The sequence below is a fragment of the Thunnus albacares genome, chromosome 17 (genome assembly GCF_914725855.1).
Source record: "Thunnus albacares chromosome 17, fThuAlb1.1, whole genome shotgun sequence".
Taxonomy (NCBI): domain Eukaryota; kingdom Metazoa; phylum Chordata; class Actinopteri; order Scombriformes; family Scombridae; genus Thunnus; species Thunnus albacares.
In genome coordinates, this window is record NC_058122.1 from 17494303 (window position 1) to 17517931 (window position 23629).

At 40.1% G+C, this 23629-nt stretch overlaps 1 protein-coding gene across 1 annotated transcript; it reads right to left on the reverse strand.

Moving 5' to 3' along the window:
* Positions 1–12138: 12138 nt before the first annotated feature.
* On the reverse strand, positions 12139–23629 carry hs3st3b1a (heparan sulfate (glucosamine) 3-O-sulfotransferase 3B1a). Its single transcript, XM_044332611.1, has 2 exons — positions 22817–23629; positions 12139–14048 (listed from the first exon to the last, which is right to left on the reverse strand). Exons 1-2 carry the CDS (start codon positions 23308–23310, stop codon positions 13430–13432), a joined length of 1113 nt encoding a protein of 370 aa, XP_044188546.1. The 5' UTR covers positions 23311–23629; the 3' UTR covers positions 12139–13429.

Genomic DNA, 23629 nt, shown 5'->3' on the forward strand with positions numbered 1-23629 from the left:
AATCGGCAAAGTTAGCTTACAATGAGGAAATAAAAACTATTATGAGTAATAAGTCATAAAAAATAGCCACATGCAGCCTTTTCTGTCTATAACGTAGTCGTGGCAATGATAATAGTAATGGTATCAGAAGAAATAATAATGCAGAAATAATTGAATTAGTCTGCCCTGTCTCTCCTAATATAGAGCATGTCGCAGTTCCCTGAGCCATGGGTCACTGGTTGGTGGTTGGTGCTTTACCAAGTGACCAGAGAGGGATGCAAAGTGTTTGAAGTTAATTAGTGGATGTAGCAGTGATAATGTCCCAGTGCTGTAAATGTGGGATGACATCAACTGTGTGTGTGTGTGCGTGTGCGTGCGTGTGTGTGTGTTTAAGCAATGAGGACATGAGTTACAAAGCCAAGCCATCCACCCACCCACCCAGTCACCCACTTTATTACCCCTCCCACCCTTTCCACTCAGTGTGCTGTTGAAGGTTGCAGCAGTGGCCAAGTGAGGAGAGCTGGAGCTGGGCAGGGAACAGGATAGAGCGGGTGGTCGTCTGCGAGCCCGCACAATAAAACATCTCTCTGTGTGTGAGGTTAGGAATATGCTTGGCCTCAAACTGGAAAGGGACCAGGAAACTGGTGTGAAATTTTATCAACTACATAGCTTTTAACTCTTTCTGTCCCAAATCCCAGCATGACCCTAACAACCTCACCTTGACTCTTAATACATCCACTCTTGATAGAGAGGGTCCTGCTGCCTCATGGCTTGCTTTTACTTATTCAAATGATAAAACCCCAAATGATAGCTGCCAAGTCCCAGAACATCCCCGCAGTATGGATAATCATTCCCCCCACAACTACAGTCATATCCCTGTCATAATTAGTGACAGACGGGATGTTAAATATAAGAGCTGCAACTTTAGAAATCATAACACTATCCACATTAAGCCCTCCTCCTCTCCATCCCCTGCCACTTTGCAAAATGTTACTTTAAATATTGGCTTTAATAACATCAGATCATTTTTTACTAAGTCACTGTTTTTTCATGAAATGATAAATGACCCAGTATTGATTTTATGGGCTTATGTGAAACCTGGCTAAAGCAAAATGACTTTATGAGTCTAAATGAGGCATCACCACTAAATTACACATGTTTATAAGTGTCACATGAATCAAAAGGAGGTGGGTGCATAGTTGATATGTATAACTCCAGATCATTAATGATAAATCCAATCAACACCACTGTTTTATGTCCTTTGAGGTACTTCTTATGCACTCTAAGTTACAATTATTTTATATAGCAATTTTATATCGACCACCAGGGCCTTATTTACAATTTTTATCAGAGTTTTCTACCCTTCATTGTGACATAGTGACATGGATGGACTGTCTTTTAATTATGGGGGATTTTGATATTCATGTTAATGACAAATCTGAGCCACTCAGTAAAGCTTTCTTAGATCTTATAGATTTGACTGGTTTCCCTATAGCCACACACTTGACCTAGTCTTGATACATGGTCTCTTTACTTTCAAAGCTACTCTGTGTAAGCTTTGTGTTAGCCACTCTGACACCTACACTACCTGTTGTACTGACTACCATGCATAAACTTGCTGAGAAACTTGAGTCTGCTGTAACCACCGTAGATCAGCCCTGCTGCCCTAACAAGTTCACTGACAATATCAATCTTTCACTGCTGGATGCGTTTAATTCAGTCTCCGCCCTGTCCAATAGAAAATCCATCCCCCTGGTAAAATCGAAACACTTGGTCTCTTAAACAACCAAGCAAAAAACTTTTCGGCTTACGTGGTCTAAGTGTCTGCTATATATGAACATGCTCTTCATGCTGCTAGAATGGCTTATTTCTCTGGCCTGATACAAAATAATAAAAATAACCCAAAACTGACTAAACTCACTTGTAAACCACACCCTATATGTAACACCTCCCTTACTGCAACTGACGTCATAGAATTCTTCAACACTAAAGTTGATGAATGGATTACATTTGAACAGTTTTCATTTTGCAAACTCACCCACTTTGAGATAATCTTCCTTGAAACACTCTCTAAACTGGTATTCTCCTCCAAACCCACCACTTGTTCAGGAATCAGAAATTCCTTCTCATCAGTGACACCGGTGGCCGTTAAGTGAGCTGCAGTCAGCATTCTGTTGCTTGCGCTCAGAGTGAGCAGCTGTGGGAGACTATTACAGGTGATGTCTTCTTCCTCGCTTACACTTCTCATAATGACATAAAAGATCTCTGACGTTATGTTTTGCTTTGTGTTTTTGGAAAGCATCTCACTCCCAGTCAGTCCCCGACTGTATGTGCACAGACAGAGGCTCTTGCTGCTAGCTGGTGAGAGCCAATCCGGACCAAAACACCAACTTTTTTACTACCAACCGTGTTTACTAACCACCAGTAGGCTCAGTGAGGTGTAGCTGGGGAGCAACATGCTGTGGCCAGGGATCAACACACTGTGGCCTGGGAGCAACATGCCATAGAGCAACATGTTGTGGTTTTGTTGTGAAATGCATGATTATTACCACCTTTGGACTACCAACATATTTTCACATCAGCCTTCAACCTCACTTAGTCTGACCTAAATACTAAACTACGGTTATCAAACTTATACTCAGTCTATGTGCACATGGTTACGTATATGTACAGTATGTCACACATTTATGTATATGTATGTGTTTTCATCTGTGTCCAGATATGAATGTTCATGAGTCTCATGTAGATATTGTGTAATGTTGTTTTTTAATTCACTTTTTTCTTTAATATGTTTTTTAAATATTATTATTATAAATATTCTGTTTATAATACTCTATGTAGTTTATCCCACTTCTATACATTTTTATATATTTTGCTAATGTTGCTCATTATTGTTTTTATTATATGTACAGCCCTTTGATGCATACTTTGTGATATTCAGCTAAAATAAATTTTGACTTGACTTAAACTAAAGGGTTTTCTTTCGAATGCAATATTTCTGACTACTTTATTTCCTTCTCCATCCTAGAGGTGCTGTGTTGTAATCTTTTTTTATCTTTCCATCATCACAATGCAACCCAATTAAGTGACTCTTATCAAACAGCAGCACTAAGATGACCTTATTTTTATTTGTTTAGGTTTTAAGTTTTCAATACCTCAACCTCTAAATAAAATGGAGAAACATTTCAGAAAAGGGTTTAACACAAACCATGCTGTAGCCATTATTTATTTTCCATAACCACACTCTTTCCCTAACATTAACCACTGTTGCCATGTACAGATATTGTAGAGAATGGGAATGTGAATTATGTTGCCATTGAAAGTGATCCAGGGTTTTGCAGAAGTGTCCCATATTTCATCCTTGTCTGGAGATTACAAACTGGAGGACGCTAACCTCTTGAATCCAAGGCTGTTTTTCAAACCCTTTATGCCAAATTCAGTCACTACATATCTCAAGCAGACATGTCATGTATTTTATATTTTCAGGTTTTGTTCGCTTCTGAGAAATGCCATCGTTTGGCAGGTGCATGGCACTAAATAAACACAGATTTACAGATTTTAAGACAGTTTGTGTCCAGATGGCTAAAGGGGTAAAAGTCGACCAGAACAGATCCTGATGTTCGTCTTCTCTGACAATGTGGTATTTTAATCAAAATAGAGATAGCCAACACTAACTTGAGTGTTATTGCCAGCAATAATCCTGAATTCCCTTTTGTCATGAGTTACTTTCTCTTGAACTGTTTATGACCCCTCACAGAGGCTTTGACAAGTGAGAAAAAATTCTGTGAGAGAGTCTGTTTACAAAAGATTGCTGTTATACTTAATCTGAAGTATTTGATTGAAATAAACCTTGATGGGTCCGGAGCCTCACTTTCTCAAAGTAGCACAGCAGCACTCAGCACCCTCGGCATCGCTGCTGATGTAAATGTAACACTTACTGAAAAGTTAAATAGAAGGTGACATGCCAAGGAAAACAACAGCCATGATGGAACAAAGACAGTTTCTGCCCTATAGACGGGGTGGATGACCTAGATAATGCTCTCTCTGGTGGTAAAGGCTAAAATTAATTCCATTCTGCAACAACCCTCATGTCCCAATAGTCAGGCTGAAACATAGGCAGAGAGAATGGGAGCGACTTGATTGTGCACCTTGTTACTCCAAAGACTTTGAGTCATTATACAATACGTTTGCATAGCTCTGAAGACACTGGAGATGTTAATGATACTGGGAGAAGCCTCCAGTAGCACCTACGTTTGACATTATACAGAGTTTCTTTATGACGTGTGCCAGTGACTGTGTTGCGAAGCTACAGCAGAGCAGCTTCATTGTTCCATGAGGAAGGAAAGAGAGATCAGAGAAGGTTCTATAATAGTTCCTCGACATAACTTCGACCAGCTGGTGTACACCCACAGAATGGAAAAATTGGGCTTTGGGATTCAGCCTTTTGTCTCACAATGTGACTAAATGGAAGTCATCAAAGGGAAAAACAGTGGAGAGAAATGTTTTGAATGAATTGCGGGATAATTGCTGCAGCTTTCAGATGTGGTACAATGTAGCACAGGCTTGGATATGCAGGGAAAGAAGAAGAAGAGTGGGAGGATACCAGGGCAGATTCCTGGTAGTTTGGTGGATCCTTATATGGGGGGAGGTTTGACTTGGGATAAATTCTTTGGCAGCTCCAAGGTTTAGCTAAATTAATGAGTCTCCGGTATAGTATGCAGATAAATCATCAGCATCTGTGTTTCTCTCATATTATTACATGTTTTACCTTCCTGCCTGTTTTGAGACAGAGCAACAACTTGTCTCAAAAGAGCAAATATAGTAGTGGAAAAAGAAATGAGAGCTTGTCATCTCAGTGACAATGAGTGACAGCACTCCCCTGATACCATGGCAACACAAGGAATTTTACTCAATAGAGCCCATGACGAATCAAGACCTTGATGTTCACTGCTTTCCAACAGAGGACAGCAGGGGGAGGGAGATCAAGGACAGAACTCATTCAGATCAAGAATCATTTGCAAGCTTTATATAAGAGATCAAATATGATAGCAAGAGTGGATTCCATCTGTATTGGGAATCAATTTGATGCCTTCTGAATCATTAACGGAAATTGGTGTTTGAAAGTGTGAAGATTGCAATGAAAAAGTGGTTATACAGAAGGTTGTCAACACATAAATCACTTCATTAAACGCTTTAGATTTCCGTTAACCCTTTGTAGCATTTGATGCCCAGTGAGGAGTATCATAGAAGACCTATGTCACATTCAGCATGGTTTGAAATATACTGTTAAGACTGAAAATAGCACTGTGTCAAAGAAAAAAAAATCGAGGGGATGCAGTGCTGTTGCCACATGTACCAAAAGAGAAAACAAAATATGATCCTGCAGGTGAGTCTGTATAATTTTCATTCAGTGTTATTCAATTCAATTTGGAAAATGAAAGAACTAATCAAGTTTTTATTTTTCTATTTTGCAGTACTTAGCCTACCATAGTCTAACAATGCATTTATGTTGGTAACATAGGATATAGGCCATCTTTTAGCACTAGTGAACCTGATAGTGGAGATTGATTTGCACATGTACAACTTGAACAAAGAAATCAGGAAAACAGAAATAAACCCTTTTTTTCTAAATTATCCACTTCACAATGAAACAATTAAAACACAATAATTTTTAAAATTTTGTCCACACAAAATGGAGAAACCCAACTTTTATCCATTAATTTGTTGTTCTGTGTTCCAGATTGAATTAAATAATTGAATGAACGGATGATGCATTGACCAAAGTTCATGGTCAGGTCTTATTTGATGCCAAGACACTTTTAAATGTCTCTAGTCCTTAGGTAGTATTTTCCAACATTGTAAAAGTAATGAATAATCAAGGTAGGAAAAATGTTTATATAAGAGTAGAACTGCTAGATTTGCAAATGCAGGGAGTTTTTGGGTGATGTTACATTGCTTCACAACAGTTGAGCTTGCAGGTGCTGCAATTTTTGGCCAATATTACTATCAAGCTGAATGCAGCTGATGATAAGACAAACCAATAACTGCTAATTGATGGAATTAGTTTTCTTATTGTGGCACCCAGGGGCACCTTAACATTACTAGGCCCCGAGGCTACAGACGTTTTGGACTTGTATTTAAAGTACTTGTAATTAAAGTACAATTAATAAGGAATCTGTGAGGATCCTACGCATTCTCTTGGTGTTTTCAACAGCTGCTGTCACTTCAAGCAACCACAATGCGCTCGGCTGAAAATTGCCAGTTAACATGGTCAGTTCAGCTGCAGATGTATTCATCTCATTGCGCACAAACTCCCAAAATTGAATCACTTCTGCCAAAAAGTCCTCCTCCAAGTCCATGTGGTATTTTGTTGTGCTTTTTGATGTCTTTACTTTGACAAGCAAATGCAGCTGGCCATTGAGCTGGATGAAAACTTTGCTGGTGCACCACACCGCCACGTTCAAATACGATATAATGACATACCAAGAATGTTGAAGCACAGGGAAAGGATTCACTCTTCATCATGTCCACTCCGGCATCACAGGTAGCTTATTCTCCTACATCGTTAATTGTGTGCTTCTTTTTTTTTAAGCTCATGTCTTGTGAGGCCCCTGGAGGCTGGCGGCCCGTGCATTAAGGCGCCACTGGTGGCACCTATTATCAGCAAAAATGTAGATAATAATTTACTTTAAAATCCCCTATTTAACACTTATAGGTTTACTTATGTATAGTTTTTGTCCGAAATGATAAATTATCCTATAAAGACATACTCTATATAATTACAACTATGTTTTACTATATTGTCATTCATTTTCAATCGATATACCAGCCTCCATGTATGGATGCTCACAGCAGCACTTATAGTTGTTGACAAATGCATTAATAAATGCTTATATCTGCCAACAACTGCCTCACAGTGTGTTTTAAACCATTTGATAAATGTTTATATACTGCTTAGAAATGCTAAATAATTGTTAAAAGTAATCTGTTACTGAGATATATTTTAAAAATCTGACATTATACTTGACATACCAGGCAAATACATAAGGCCTGTTGAAAATAAGCACTAGAAATCAAAAAAGGAGAGATAAGGGATGCGTTTATATGGATGGGAGATAAACAGAGTCTGGTGGAGAGGCCGTCTTGGGAAATTCCCTCCTCCATTCTCCCATTGCTTTCATTTCTGTTCAATCCCAGGAGCAGGAGTTTAATGAACCAATTAATTGCAAAATCAGATTAAATCCATGAAAACCTTGAAATTATCTCTGTGTGAAGTGTCTGATGCTCAAGGAACACATATTATTGTCTATGGTTGTTTTTTGTTGTAATAACTCTGTTAGAAGCCAACAAGTCAAGAATCATAAACTCCCAATATGGTTCCTCTAAATTATTGTCTACAGTGACATAATGAAATATCTTCTGTAACCTAACTTTATTAAATACAACACCATGAGGGCTTGTCTCTGCAATGGCCAGAAGGAGCTGTCCTGTATTCAGCAGCACTGTTAAAAATATCCTTATCTATGACACACATGTGTACAGATAAATGTAACTGTCTGGTCCTGAGGCTGGCTTTACATAGCTCAGACGGGACAGTGCATTACACTCCAGATTAGTACCAGCTAAAGGGCAAGGATCCTCCAGTTCGGCCTTTCTGGAGGTTGCAGACAGACGACAGACCATGCAACAGACAGTCCAGGCTGTAATCCCACTGAGGGTCCTGCATATCCCTCACTCCTTAAAGTCCAAATCTTGGATTATGAAGGTGACATTGGTTCATAGAGAGCAGGGGGCTATACACACCTCATTACAGAGAAAGCAGGATAAGACTGGAAAAACACTGAGATGTCTGAGCTGGGTGGGGTCACAGGTCACAGGTGGAAGAGCCTGAGTAACATGTATATTTGCTGATTTCCTTATACTGGTCCCATGTGAGTGATGTAAGAGCATGTATATATTGATAATCACACATGATAAGCAAACTACATGTGCTTTTTTTTAAGAGACAGAGTTGCTCAGATTTTCAGTTTTGTGCCACAATTCCAAAACCACAATGGTTTTGCACTCTGGGACTCAGTGAGTGACTATGCTGAGGTGGAGTGATAAAGTCATTACAATGGCATGCCACTGGGATTTGGAGAGGACTGGTTTGGCCTAATGGAGAATCCAAAGTGGTACCAGGCAGGCGGGCGACTGCAACAAATAGAGCTGGGGGACCACAGAATGAACATTAACAACAGAAAGGCCGGTATTGGTTAGAGGGCACTTCTCCCCTCATCCCTGCCCTCCAGGGAATCTCTGGTTACAACACGCAGATTTCACTGGGGGTGATGCAAGCTCTAGTCCTCACAACATCACCATATCAGTTTGTCTTCTGAACATTATTTTTTTCTGCTGTTTATATTAACATAGCAAAATGTAACCAAAATGAGTTATGAGAAAAGAAAAGAATTGGCAAAATGATCAAGGAAAGACTTAAAAACTCAAATCAACAGGCATGTTGAGTGCCATATGTGAAGTCCAATAATCTCATTTGACAAAGCCTGAAGCCCTTTGAGAGCTTTGGGGAAATCAGCTGTTTTGCATGATGATAATTGTTTAAAGACAAAGAATAAAAGGTTTTGTGCTCTGGACTTGTGCACTTGAACTGCAACAGAAGAATCCAGAGTAAACAAAATTCCTCCTGGGACACCAACAAGACGAAGAACATTTTCAAGTGGCATCTTAATACCAACAGTTTAAAACACTGACAAGCACTTGAAGTAAAGCTATGCTAATGCTTGAAGGCTAATTAGAGTCAAAGCAATTACTAAATCAAAAATGTGATTTAAAAGGTCTAAGGACTCTTTGCCCATCTGTTTCAGCCCTTGATGAGCTAAAAATACGCCACAGATCAAGAACATTGTGAACATGAGCAGCATGAAAACATGTTAGAGACTTGATTACATTCACAGCTGTAAGTGTGTTGAGAGGTAGTTAAATACTAAAATGGCATTAATGTGAAAGTGAGAATCTACATTAAGCAAATGTGATGGGATTTTAATACCTTTCATTTTATTTTATTGTTTATGTTGCAGTAAAATCAGCACTTATTGTGTCTACAAAGTATTGTTAATGGAGCAGGCTTACTGTAACTTACACTGTCACAGCGTGTAACATTAAATTCTTTGCTGACATTATCATAAGGGTATTATTCCTCCGGCTGGGCTTGTTCACATTCACAGATACTCTATTTTATAGGCTACAGAACTAAAGCACATTTAGAAGTGAATAGGTCTGCAGTATTGGAGTAGTTGCCTGAGAAATCTGCCTTATTATTTTAAGGACAACATGCAGAGAAACGTTTAGTTATGCTTTGTTATGACACGTTGTTTTCAGATGCAATAGAGCATTCACGCCGCTCGAACCTGCCGGTGAGGAGCTCACACAGTAGCAGCACTTCAGAATCTGACAGCAGTGAATCCAGCTCTTAGTTTGCCCTGACAAGCCCAAGGTGTGGGTGTGTTATGCACAAATTAGCAATTTGGAGAAACATCTGCCTCATCTTCAAATATAAATTCTCACCCATGTTTTACTTGAAGTTAAGTAAACCTAGTTGGACCTACACAATGCTAAGAAGCCCTTTTGGAAGAGGGATTAGATTTGGATTAGCTATGTCAGCACATATACATCAACTCCATGTCTACTGTCTCAGATTAAAGCCTGCCCTTCCTATCGGATTAGGATTAGGGTTTGGACAATGCAGAATAAAAGATTAAAAGGAGAGGCAATTGTCTTACTAACCTCTAAAACAAAGTTTACCTAAGAATAATTGTTGTTCTGCTCTTTTCTTCCTAATTTTGGTGCTCTGTAGATTTCAGATTTCTGTCCTAGAGATTAAGATTACACCTTGCTTGAAGATGAATACCTTCAGCTTCAACAGAACTGTAGCTCACTTACTGTCGGTAAACTCAACCAAACCATTAATGCTGAGCATTTGGTGTTCTTTGACCTTTTCAAACCTCTTATGATCTTATGTATCATGTATTTTGTACTCTGACGTTATTGTATCTCATTATTTTATGGAAATGGAAATTTTTGAAGTGCATTTGGATTGGGGAATATGAACCTGTCGGATTCTCTGCCATCAGCAACTGATTATTTAAAGACACACCTGATAGCAATCAAGTACAGAGCCAATCTGATGAAGTGACACACGAAACGTGTAGTTCACTCCTTTTTATTTTTTATGTAATCTGTTCATAAAAAGTGTCAATCCTAGTATCCTGGTGTGCGCTGGAATATGATTTTTTTTTTGGTTTACTGTGGTTTACCCTGCACCAGCTGGCACGCAGGAGAGAAGCACTGCTGTGTTTGGGGTACCTTCAGTGTTTTGGACCTTAAATAGATTGTGTGGATGAAAAATGATTTCTATGGCAATTTTCAGAACACACCTAAAGCTAGATATAAGTATAAATAGATTGCATCAAAATAGGCTTAAAATCCTGTTTGGCTGTCATGTGCTGCCTAGCCTTGTATCAGTTTTTGTATTGTATTGTATTAGTCAGTGCAGTTGTCTCAGCAGTGTCTATTTTAGTAAAAACAAATACTGTAAAACCAGACAACATGATAAGATTTAGATTGGCTATATTGGGAGTTTTACCTTCATGTGCCCCTGAGGTGTACACCATGTACTTGAGATATTTTTGGTTTAGATTCAGCCTGGCTCCTCTGCTCATGTCATCCCCTCAACTCTCCTCTCTCCATCTAAATTGTTGCATCTATTGCTGATGTATCATAAAGTGTAAATTATAAACCTCATATGGTGATTTTAGAACTAATTCCAAAATAACTGACTTGACAGGAGTAAGTCAGGTCACAATCAAATTAAATGTAGAGTGGATAAGTGAGTAGCAATCATTGCTGCAGGCAGAGACCAAACATATTTAACTCAGTTCTTACATGACTGACATCTTGGCAAAAAAGACTTTTAAATGAAATTGCAATGAGGCTACAGTTAATCCTACTACCTGCACCCTAATTCTGCATTTCTGTACATCTGTTTTCTAAACCAAACAGTCTGCTGCTGTATGATGTTTTATTTTCTTACACTTTTATTCAGCAGCTCTGATTCTATTCCCCAGTGGTAGCTGCCAAGTGGATATGTGAAGTTGTTTGATGCTCAGGGCTGCCAGGTGTCTATTTTCCTTGTCTTCCCAAACCTTCAAACAAAAACAGTCTCTCTTACAACAGCCTGGAGGGATGTATGCTAACAGCAATTCCCCAGTTGGGAGCCTAGCAATTACAGCACCCCTCCTCTATCCCTGTAATTGCAAAGAGAGCTGCTTCCTGAGTGATCAGACTGCTAGCCTGCCACCAGGGAGACTGGCTTCATCACCTCTGGCAGCCCCAGGTAAATGAGGGTGTTTTGCTGAAGAGTTAAATAAAGGTTGTTCGTTAATAGAGTGGGGTGATTCATATCTCATTTGAACCATAACCTTTGCTCCACAGTTAGCTGTGCGGCATGATGGATGGGACAGTTTACTGGAGTCAAGTGCATAGACAATCTGTGGTGACTCCATGAACATGATAGAACATATTGACAGAAGATACTAAATATTTCTGAAAAAAATACTTTAATTCTGTGACAGAATAGCATACGAGCAGCAGCACAAAGACATCGTGATTACTTGTGCTTCAGGTCATGGCTCAAACACGCAAATAAGAAAAAGTACTTCATGTTTACATCCACATAAACATGTTCAATGGTAAACGGCGCCTTGAAACCCGACCCTTCTTCATATTGTGGAGCGTGGAGTGTTAAGTGTCACCCAGGGACATAAAGGAATGCCAGTTTTGCGTAATATGCCATTTCTTTCAAGAGGAGAAACCTGACACTTTGTTGTGTGTCGGTGGGGGTCATGGCAACAAAACCCAACTAAAAGTAATTAGCAGCGCTGCGCTAATTTGCCCGTTAGCTCAATAATGTGCAAGGTGGTGAATCACACACCGCAGTACACCTTTGCCTGCAGGGATCTAGAAACCTATAAGGTGGGGGAAGTGCATTAAAGAGTAACACAAGCACATGTTCAACAAGTAAAACAATGACTTCAATTACAGTTCATTTAATATTAAATGGTGAATACAATAAAATAAATTTAAAACATCACAGAAACTGTATAGGATTTTGGTGAAACATTTATTTCTTACTTCATAAAAATGACATGACTGCACCATTCAGTCGAAACCTCAGTCAAACCTGCTTCACTTCAATGTTTTAAAGCAACGCATACAGCAAAATAGTGCTTCTACAACAACAGGGATCATGATGGAATGACATCTGTTAAAATGCTGACAAATGTATATTTATAAAGGTTGAATAAAACTCAACCATACATGAAACTTACATTATTAATTTTGGTCCAAATTACGTTGTTTTTAAATGTTAAATCTTCACCTACCATTCAAAATAGACAACAAAGATTTAGAGAAATGCTTATTTCTGTGGGGCCATCACTCTATCGGTTGAATTATCATGGCTAAGGGCATCATTAACACGTCTAGTATCACCTGTGGTAAAACAGCTGTACAGAATGATCCATGAGAGCCTTTTCAGAACAGATCAATGAATGTAAATGAATCCTATGAATAATGTTCTGTTTAGATCAGAGCCATAATTGATTTGGCATTATGAAGCGTGTGCAGCAGCTTTTTGGAAGAATGGATAAAATCACCACAAAATTATTGTGATAGGACCCCGTATTGGAGCCTAATCAACATTCCTTTGTAGAAAGGGTATAAAAGCCAAAACATTGCAGTGGAAATTTATATTATTATATTATCTTGAAGTTGGCTCAAGGGTCAACTATAAACTTACTACCATTAATGGATCCATGTTTTATTGCGGTGCTCAAGAGATCAAGGCAGTGCCATCATTCAGGTCTAATTGACATGATGAGGAGCTATTACTGTATTGATCCACCTGGCAAGTGGCACTGGATCAGCTGGGGCCTGTATCGACCTGACTAAGTGAGTCCATGGACCTCTGAGGGTCAGGCAAATGTTAAGGGGATATTACCAGTTGTTCGTAAAGTTGGATCTCATTCAGCTTCAGGTGAAGCAAAAGCAGCATTTAGGAAAGTAAAAGAAAAAGAAAATGAAGCCAAAATAATGTCCTGGTTTTAAAAAAAGGATACTGACCTTGCTTGTAATACCCGTAAAAACATTGTGCTTTTTATAACATGTTGAAGAGAACTGAACATAAAGTTTGTGATGGGTCATGAATAAACCTGGTTAGGCAGCTTAGTGAGTTAATATCATAACAATAAATTATCATAAAATAGACTTCTGAACTTTTTACACATCCACCAAATACTGTACATACACTGTATAATAATATCTCCAGAATGATACAATTATAAAAAAAACACACACAAGGGACCAGCATGAGTCTGTTGCATTAGTTTTCCTCTCAGTCCCAGCCAAAGTCTTGACCAGTCATCTGGTAAAACTTGCTGTTAAAGGGTTTATAAAAGTCTCTTAGCCTCTGCACCACCTCTGGGTCAATATTAGGATGGGTCCTGCCTTTGGTTTTGCCCAGGCAGTGCGGCTTGCTGTTCCCCTCAGGTCTCTTAAGGCAGGGGAAGCCCTTTGTTGGGTTAAAGTGGAAATGCTTCTCTGAGACCACCCTCCTGAGCCCAAGAAAGTCCTGAACGCGAGCCATTTCACCTGCAGGGTCGCTAATCAGACGCTCTCCGCTAACAAACAGCAGCTGCTCCATAGGGAAGTACTGGAGCCAACGCTCAAGGTGCTTAGCATACATGCCAATTTGAACGGCGCTCCACGTGGTGTCAATCAGACCTGCTGACATGTTCTTAAAGGTCAGGGTCTCGAATGAGGGGATGTCCGGCTTCTTGGAGCGGGTTTGGGTGTAGTCTGAGATGGCTCGTGTGACAGGATCCCGCACGACTACAATCAATTTTGTGTCTTTAGACATGGTGTAGATTCGAGCAGGGACCTCCTTGGTAACGTAGTAGCTGGGGGTCTTCTCCATGGTCAACTGGCCCTCTGATGACTTGGGCATCAATTCCCTGCAAAGCACACAAACACACTGATTTACATTTGTGCTGCAGGCACTGTATTGCATATAAAAACAGACATTGTATACTCTACTCTTTTTTGTAATGCCACCACTTTTTAAAGCCAACAGAAGCTCCTATACAGGAAGACAAGATTAACTTTGACACAGTCTCTCCATGGCAGGTTTAAATACTGTCAGGCAGGGGCTAGTCAATCATCATCAAGAAGACAATTGTAGACATCATGAGCAACATTAACGGAGTCTATAAGTGTACCTAAAGTGACAGCGACTGGTAGGTAGAGCAGGGGCCCTATCAATCATCTATGATTGTATGTGAGCACAATACACAGTTCTGACATGTTCTAAATACAAACCCTAAAGGAAGACATTCATCTCCTGCTGCTGTATTTAATCTACTTTAAGTAGACCTCAGTCCTCTTTCAAACCCCACAATCCTCACATTGAAATATTCCACACCTTCATTACAGTATACAAAGGACGGTTTAACTCTGAATAGGCAGTATTATGCCTTTTAATGTTATGCCAAGACAGATGACTTTGCCTGCACCTTTCGTCTCATATTTGCCAGTAATTTTGTGCAAAATGTTGAGATTTGGAGAAGCCTTGCATTCCTTAGGAGAAAATGCAAACCTTGAGAGCTGTCTATTCCCATAACTGCATATTCTTCTTGACCCTGGATGCCTCTAGTTGATCATAATATAGCCTGTTAACTGCAGCCCTGACTGGATAATGGCTAAAGTGAGCCAAAGGGGATTAGGACTAAGCCAAACACGCTAGAGCATTAGAGGCTGGTTGACTGCCTTGTTGGCTGACTAGGTGGCTGGCTCGTCTCTGAAGACAGAGGGGGAGAAAAAGATGGCCACAACGATGAGAGTCAATCATGAAGAAGGTTCTTACTCAAGTGATGGACACAATAACACAAACATCTGTGTAGTTGAATGTGACCCAATACAGTATGTTAAAGTTTGTGTAAGACTGTGTTAGAGAAATGTTCATTCGACTCTATGCAATGCTTTATGAGTGTTGTTGCATCAAACCGCATTTTACAGGAAAATGTTCCTTGTGCATGTTCAACATCACCACAAACTACAGACTCAAAAATAACAAAAGCTGAATCAACTCCTCTCATGCTGTGTCGCCAAAATTGAATATTTTAATCCTCACAATTGTAGCAGTTTTTGTATATACATTCAATCATAGTGTAATGGCTTCTGGAATAAAACCAAACTTTCTTCTGTTTGTTTTACACACAGATAATATAAAACACATTCCTGATGGTATTAGGTTAAAGTAGTCATAGAGGACATGTGTGGGGTTGTTGATAATCTTATATGCATTTTTTGAGGACTATGTTATGCAGGTACATTGGAGAAGATGTTATAGAAGAGGAAATTTCTGCACCTTGCTCTTGCATTCAAGACATTATTTTGGCCCCTGCAGTTCATCAAACTATGAGATATCATGCAGATTCAGCATGTCTTCAATGCAAAAGCAGCCTACAGTAATTGTCTCTTCTGCCAGTATGTAAGCCTGAAAATACTGTAAATATAAGCCATGATGTGATGTCATGTGTTCAAAAGCATCAGTCCTCAACATCAGCATTTTCAGTTATTACAGTATTTGGTAATGTATCTCATGTTTTGATAGCGAGCGGTTGATCTAAATTGAACAACGGGAAAGCAGAGGAGCCATGTCATTAAAGTGATTACCATAATTTCCAACCATCTGTTGGTACACACACAAGGAGCTTCAATATCCCTCTCCAAACCCAGAAGCTTTCATCTTACAAATTCATGTGGTGGAAACGAACAGAAAATGGTCTGCAAGATTTTGCTGGGTAGAGCAATGGGAAAAGCTTTAGTGATTACGGGAAAAGTAGACATCACCCATACCTCATTAGTGCCATAAACGCACAAGGGGTTCTCTTTCTTATGCAATTTCATCACCTAATGTCACCTGCTCCTTCCTGCCTTTATATGGAAGCCTTGGGTCTTACACATTTATTCCATTTGCCACTCCTTGAGTACCTTAGCCAGCATTGTATGTGGTGGGAAAACCACAAACCTAATCAAGGTAATAGGTATGAGAGACACAAACAACTCTATCAGAACCCCCTGCAATTATCTCCTGCATCTCTTGGATACACACAAGCGGAGTGCTGTGGGCCTTTCTTGGGGCCTCGAGGGACACAAAAACTTACTACCAATCAAACTTTCCACTTAGTCCCAGAGCAAAACAATCTGTGTGAGAAGTGCATGCATTATTCATCTTAGCAGAGATAGAGCACGGGAGAACATCTCTGACTGAGTGAGGAGTGAGAGAGTTACCTTAGGGGGGCAGATGTAGCAAGCAATTTGTTCTGCTTAATAAACAATGTCGCCTGGAACCAATAGGTTTCAGTGCATCCTCATCTATCAATCAGCCATGCAAAGGCTTCATCATTCAGCTTCAAGACGATAAAAAAGAAGTCCACTCTTCAGAATTGAACTGCAGACTGCTGAGTTTTGTCCTTTCGTGAATTACAAAATTACAAAATTTAAAAACACTGCTTTACTCATCTAAGTGGGCTGTAAAAGTCATAAAGTAAGGAATCTGAGCTTTGAAGAGTTTCTACCTATAATTGGTGTCCTAAAAATAAATCTATATTGATGCTTGCGCATACATATAAACTTCCTCTGCCCTCTAACCTGTACTGTTGAAATCACAGGAGAACAGCAGGACTGGGAAGATAACGGGGGGAGGCGGAGAGGAAGACACTTAAGAGAATGAGATAAAGCAAAAGAGGAAGGAGTAAAGAGAGGATTAAATGGAATCAAGTGCACTGTTGGAGGATGGACCACATCAGTTGACCCCTCTGACCCTGAAGCCTAAGTCAAAGTTTTAAGTCACTGCACTTAATGTACTGTGTCTGCCTTCTCCCTCAACAGTGGCTTACACTATATCACCCCTACTACAAGCTACAGACAGATATTAATCCGGGAGTGGTGTGTTGTGTAATTTGGCTGTGTTGTGTCTGCTGGGCAGTCAGGTGTGTACATTAAAGCGGCTGCTGGGAAGACAGCGTTTGAAAGCTTCTGCCTTGTTTACATTCAGTGCTATCAGAAAGCAGGTTCAAAGGTAGGAATTTACAACGTGTGCTTGGCTGCTGAATGATGCCCTCAGTAATGAGTTCACCAAAGTGTGAACAAGTACTGTTCAGAAAAACAAGACTTAACATTTCCTGTACCCTGCAGTATTCTGCTCGACTGACTCTAATTGGCATCTGTATTTCGGCTTTTCAGACCCCTGTGACAAGAGACGGCTCAAAAAAAGACCTCAGCATTATCTAATGTCATGATGAGTTCTAATCTTACACTGCAGCACTGAGAGGGGTTGAGCTACTGTGGGATGAGAGGTGGTGGTATGCGGCCACTTAGAATAACCAGACCATTTTGCAGTGAGACAAGTTCCAGACAAAAATCAAAGGGGAGAGGATCTGTAGGGAAGATGTTCACCTGCCTTATCAGCCCATCTCATCATGCGTGTGAAAGTCATCATCATCATCACGCTTTACACTCAGGACCTTCTTATCATGACATGGAACAGTATCTAGTATCTCAACAACATTCCAGCACAACAATGATGCAGAGAAAGCCTTTTTCCCATCCTCCATTATTACTGTCAGTATGCAGAACTCAAGGCCACCTGGCTGTCTGATGGAGACAGGCCCAGTTTGAAAAGAGGAGGAGGAGGAGGAACAGTGTGTGAGCCATTCTGGTTTCCCTCACACAACTGTCACCCTTGCATTAACATGTAACAATTCTGACAGTCAGTTGTTTATAGATCCGGTGAGCACTTTTTGTCAGGGTGGTGGTGCCAGAGAAAATCTTGGAACACTAAATCAATCACACTGGATGTTGATCACACTCCGCGTAAACATACCTGTAGTCAGAGAGACTTTGGAAAAATGCAGCTTGAACAATATAAAGTCAAGTGAAAAGAAAGGTTGTTTTTGTCTGATTTTATTTTGGATGACCACTTAAAGGGCTTTATCAACAGGTGTGATGCTGACTTTAAAGATAAAATGAAAGAAATCCAACAGAACCAGCAGCACCACAACCCAACAAACTGTCCTTTCCAGCTAACATTATAACAATGATAATACGTAATGAGATTATAATACTGAAGGTTGAAGAATGTGTTGGTATCATTAAACATTACGCCTTCTAGTATTGAGTATGGGCATTGTTTAGTTTGTCACAACATCACAATTACCATGTTAGAGTTTCCCTTTAATGGGCTTAGAAATCCATTCTTTGAATTAAATGTATGTTTCCAACTCATGCAGCGGTACAATTAGGTAATTCCCCACAGATGCATGCTGGTCTGAGAGGATCAGCAAAAGCAAACAAGACTTCAAAGAAGAAAAACAAAGATGGCTGAGGCAGATTGGTGCTTTCTAAAGTTGCTCTGACTTGCTGTCAGGGAGTCTCCGCAGTGGAGAGAAAGATAGATGCAGGAAACAACACATTCTCTCTGAAGATACCTCAAACGAGTGAGATGAGGAAGACAACAACTCAAGGGGATATAATGGAGTGAACTTGTTTTGTTTCAATGTTTCCAAAGTACTGTAATAAGTGGTGCGGTTTGACAAACTGCCTCAAACAAAAGCCCAGGGGGTTGTTGCAGCAAATTTAATCTTCAATCTCCAGAAAAGGGGGGGGGGGGGGGGGGGGGGGGGGGGGGGTTGCACATTACCAGCACTGACAATCTAGCAGGCTTATTCTAGGAAAGCTAGTATCATTTTAGTTTTTTGGAAGAAACAATCTGATGACAGACAAGTAGGGTTTGCAGAGTTTTTTAAGTTCTTGGTTGCATAGTTTGTGGATAATTTTAGGAATGTTTGAAACAACCGCTAGCATGTGTGAATTGTTTCTTTGGAGCATCTCATTATCAACCCATTTTCCCTTCTTTTCCTGTCAGTGTGCTGACACATTAGTTTAAGCTGGGAGATACCTATATTGAGAGCCCTTTCACTTAAACCAATCCCCCTGTGTCCTTGCAATGAGCTAAAAGTGTTGAGTAAGCAGAAAAGCCACTAGTGGACTCAAATGAACCTACTCTTGGGAAATGCAACTTTCCACACAGAGATCTCTGAAAGTCAACTTTCCGGCTAAAAAGCTTAACTGTAACGTTTGAGTCTTTTCTTGGGCAGGTTCCAGTGAATGCTCCTTCTGATGAACTCCTGCTGGGCTTCGTCAAAGGGCACTTTCACCCTTCTGAGCACATTTGCATACAAAGTGAAGGCAGAGAAAACATGTTTCACACTAATTGTCTGCTCTTTTATTGTCAGGGTTAATGCAGACCTCAGGGGTTCTCCAGCATCCCCTTTCACTGAGCTCCATAATGCTGTTGCGCTTTCTAAAGACTCACTTTAAATTTACTGCCCTTTATCTGCCACTGGCCTGCAGTAAGCTTCCCTGGGGCTCTGAGGAGGATTACGCCGTCTTCTCTGACACCCTCAGTGAGTTAGTAAGAAGGCCATTCATTGTTCTATATATGGATCCTCAAGAGGAAAAACATGATTTCAGCAATTATGTCAGAAGACGTTTATTTGAGTAGCGTGCATTCGGTAGTATTAGCAGTTAACCTGTCAGAAAAGACAGACGGGAGGAAACTAGAGTGATGCTGTTATTAAAGAAAGGAGGGGCCAAGGAGGAAGCTGTTCCCACGACTTTGGTTGCCTTCTGTGCTCTGTGTGAGTAAGTGTGCACAATTGTTTGCCTGCCTGTCTTTTTTTCCGCCTATGGGTGAAAACGCGCTGTATTGTCGTCGGTGTCCTGCTGTGCCGGGGCCTCTCCTCTATGCGGGGCTCCAGCAGGATGGACACAGTAGACCTCCAGCAGTATGGACACACCAATCACAGTAGATAAATGGTGTGGACACAACTCAATGCCACCACAGGAGCTGATAAGCCCACCCAGCAGACTGCTCCTATCCCCAAGCTACAGCTCACCATTAGTCTGGGGGACTTGAAGCAAAACATATGGGCAAACAAATCAGCATGCACATTCGCCTGGCTTTATGCTGTTAGCTTATCTCCTCTTAGACATAGTTTTGATCAAACAGGTGATGAAAAGTTGTAACAGGCCTCACAAAGGTGTGCTGAAAAGCTAGAGCATCATATAAAATTGCTAATTAATGAAGTCGACAAGTAGGCACGGTTATGTGTGGAAAAACAAATTTGTCCAACAACGATGTGTTCCATTATAAAGCTAGATGTGTTGATTTTGAGCTCAACTAAATGATCATTAAGGGTTGACTCAATGTCATGTTGCTCTGCTGTATGGGGTCAATCTGTGGCGCAGTGCACTCACTGTGATAACTCGAGCCAAGTTGTTTTAATTAGCCAGATCACTTCTCTGGGAAAAGAAGCCTTCATTATACATGTCTCAAGACGAAACAGTTTCCCACATCCACCGGCTGTGTGTTCACTGTGAACAAGTAGCTGGTACGTCTCAATCACATACAACTGCTTCTTTGGCTGTTATTTACATAACATTTCATATTATCCTTCTTTAATGATAGCTTCTCCTTCTGCCTAGACATTACTTACTCTTAATATACATTGTGCATCGCTCCCCTTTGAGGAAGAGTTGAGGCAATAAGTAAAAAAAAAAAATCCTCATTCATTCGACTATTTCAATTTGTCCTTGTTGCTCAGTCTGTGGAGATGGACAAAAGACCACTCTTCACAGACTGATCATCCAAAAATGTCCTAAACCTGTCCGGAAATTCTTAAAGGAGCTTAAGCGAGAAGTCCTTTGAACAATGCTTCGCTTCCCCTATTGTAGCTTTATGGAGCCAGCTTTGAAACAGTGTCTAGATCCTTTGACATTGCCTGTTAATCCCTCAGCTCAGCCAAATGGACATTCGAAACAGCAGTATCTCCTATTATCTCATATTAACAATATGGTTGCTCAGATCAAAGTCAAAGGTCAAAGCAAAATGCTTGCATATTGAGCTGTGAGAGGAAAAGGACAACAGCTGCCATGACAGAGAATACTGTACAATGAAAATGTAATGCTACACTGTGCTGAAGGTGCTAGCAGCCTCAGATCCCTGATCTCTGTCTTTGACATTGATGTCTATTCTGATTGAAGATCAAAACAAAGTATTGCCACTGAATCGGTAACAGGGAATTTATAATCTTGAATCATTCTCCTGGCTGCTTAAGGATGACAGCATGATGTAACTTGGTGACTCCTAAACCGAAAGCTGTTTCTTTGAACAGCATCCACAATCAAAATGAAAGCTCTGCTTTATCCTTTTCTACCTGGTGCCCTCCTCCTTTTCAGAAAGCCAAAGCAAGTCCACATCCAAGGACAAATGTATGAAGATTCCAGGAATGCTGGGTGAAGGTCATGCAAACAGCAGAAAATCGATTGTGCTTTGTAAATGAACATGACTGAACATGACTAAAATATCAGTGCAAATGGAAGGTTTTGGTCATTACAGAAATGTGTGCAAGTGGTGTTCTGTCCCATTTGTGTACTGTGACGTGGTTTTGCTGACATTACAGGTTTGATTGCACCCAAGTTATTCACGTTAAAACTATAAGGTCGCCATCTAGATGTTACGGCCTGTTCCTGATTTTCATACTGGGTAGATCAACAGTTGGTTGCATATTCTATAAAATGCTGTCACCTCAGGCCTCACTTATCACTTCATCAGCATTATTTTACTGTGTGACAAAAACAGCAGTTTCAGTTAGCACATCCACAATGTCACATTGTAGATATTCAATTCACACTTCATTCACAGTTGTTGTTGGAGTGACATCGGGCCAGAACCATAGATTTAACGTTTTCACAAAGAAAATATGTGAAAAAATTATTAATCAAAGAAATTAACAAACTGTTGACATCGTGAGTCGCTAGTTTAATTAAAAAAGTAATGCTGTGGACTTTAAAATGACCCTCTTCCATAAGTGGATAAATGAATATAAATTCAGAGGAAACTTAAAACTACAAAACAACTATAAAATCTACATTTCAGTCAGAATTATTTTCATTGTTTAAAATAAATCTACCATCTGATTACTTTTGTCAGTAAAAATGAACTTTTCTTGAATTGCATTGCACAGTATCATTATTTTTATTTTCTTATTATCTTATCACCTGTCTTCCCAGCAAATTTCAGTTCACTTCACAGTAACTGTTGCAGAAAATGTTATGGGACTAAATTACTTGTAAAGATGATGTAATGTAGTGTGGCGTAATATGGGAAAGTTAAAGTTTACATGAGGATAGGCTTTTAGAGGGGCAAAGTCTTCATTTGAGGGGGTTAGTTGTTTGCATTGACGTCACAACTGGATATTATACAGTCATTTCCCTTTTTATATCATCATTATCATATATTGCAGCCTACTGTCTTGTATACTTTATGTATAAATTATGTCATAATACAAATGGAATAAAGGTTGCATGAACTGACAAGGTGTAAACAAAAACACCAGAAGAGGATCAAAGTTGTCAGTGTTTTATTCTGGGCTTACCAGAAATCTTCCACAGGAAAAAATTATGTTTCTGTACCAAAAAAATAAAATAAAAATAAAATAACTACATGAGATACCCTTGAGCAAGGCAGTTGACGCTGAAATAGCGACAGCAGAAGTGCAATTTGTATATGTAGCATGGCAGTTGCCACTCTCTGTCTCTCAGTGTGTTTTATTACTTTAAAATAATTGATCATTTGTATCAGTGTGATGTAAACTACCTGTACCACTCCAGTCCCTTGTCGTAGTTGCGGTCGAAGAAGTGCGGCTCGGCTCCCACCGCTCTGATGTCTGGATGCAGGCGCAGAAACTCCAACAGCGCCCGGGTTCCTCCTTTCTTCACCCCGATGATGATCGCCTGGGGCAACTTTTTAGTTTCCGACTCATTGAGGAAACCTGACATGGCATTATCATCCAACGCCTTCGCCTCGCCTCTAATTTCATCCCACTCGTCTCCTCTGCTGTCCAAATCGTTTTCGTTATTCAGTAAGTCCCTGGACGCCCCGAGAGAGGACTCCTGATTGTCAACTTCTGCATCGTTGTCGTGTCTGTTCACCGAGCTGTACGTGAGGTTTGGCACAGTTGAACAGTAGCCGACACAACAATATATCATATATACCCAAAGGGACAGCATTATACAGAATACAAAGAGTTTGTTTTTCACGTGGGATGATGGCACAACATGTAGACTGTGTAAAATCGGACTATATTCCATAGGACCGCCGTGTAAAAGTTAGTATATTCCAGTTCACAGGCATTTTGGCTAACGCGCCTCACTCCTCTGCCATGGCTCAAATCCTGCGCAATAGCTGCGTAAAATCCCAAAACACAATGTAGAGCCTATGTGGAAATTGATACTGAATTGTAAGACGCGCGTTCACCTCCTGCTTCAACTCCAGTTCTGCATGATGTCTTTTTTAAAATTCTCAATATAAATAAAGTAAAAAAATAAAATAAAAAGAATCACAAAATAGGCAGTGAAAATATCGCCAGGTGAGCGATACGCGCGTCAGGGATTGGGTTTGTCTCCCATC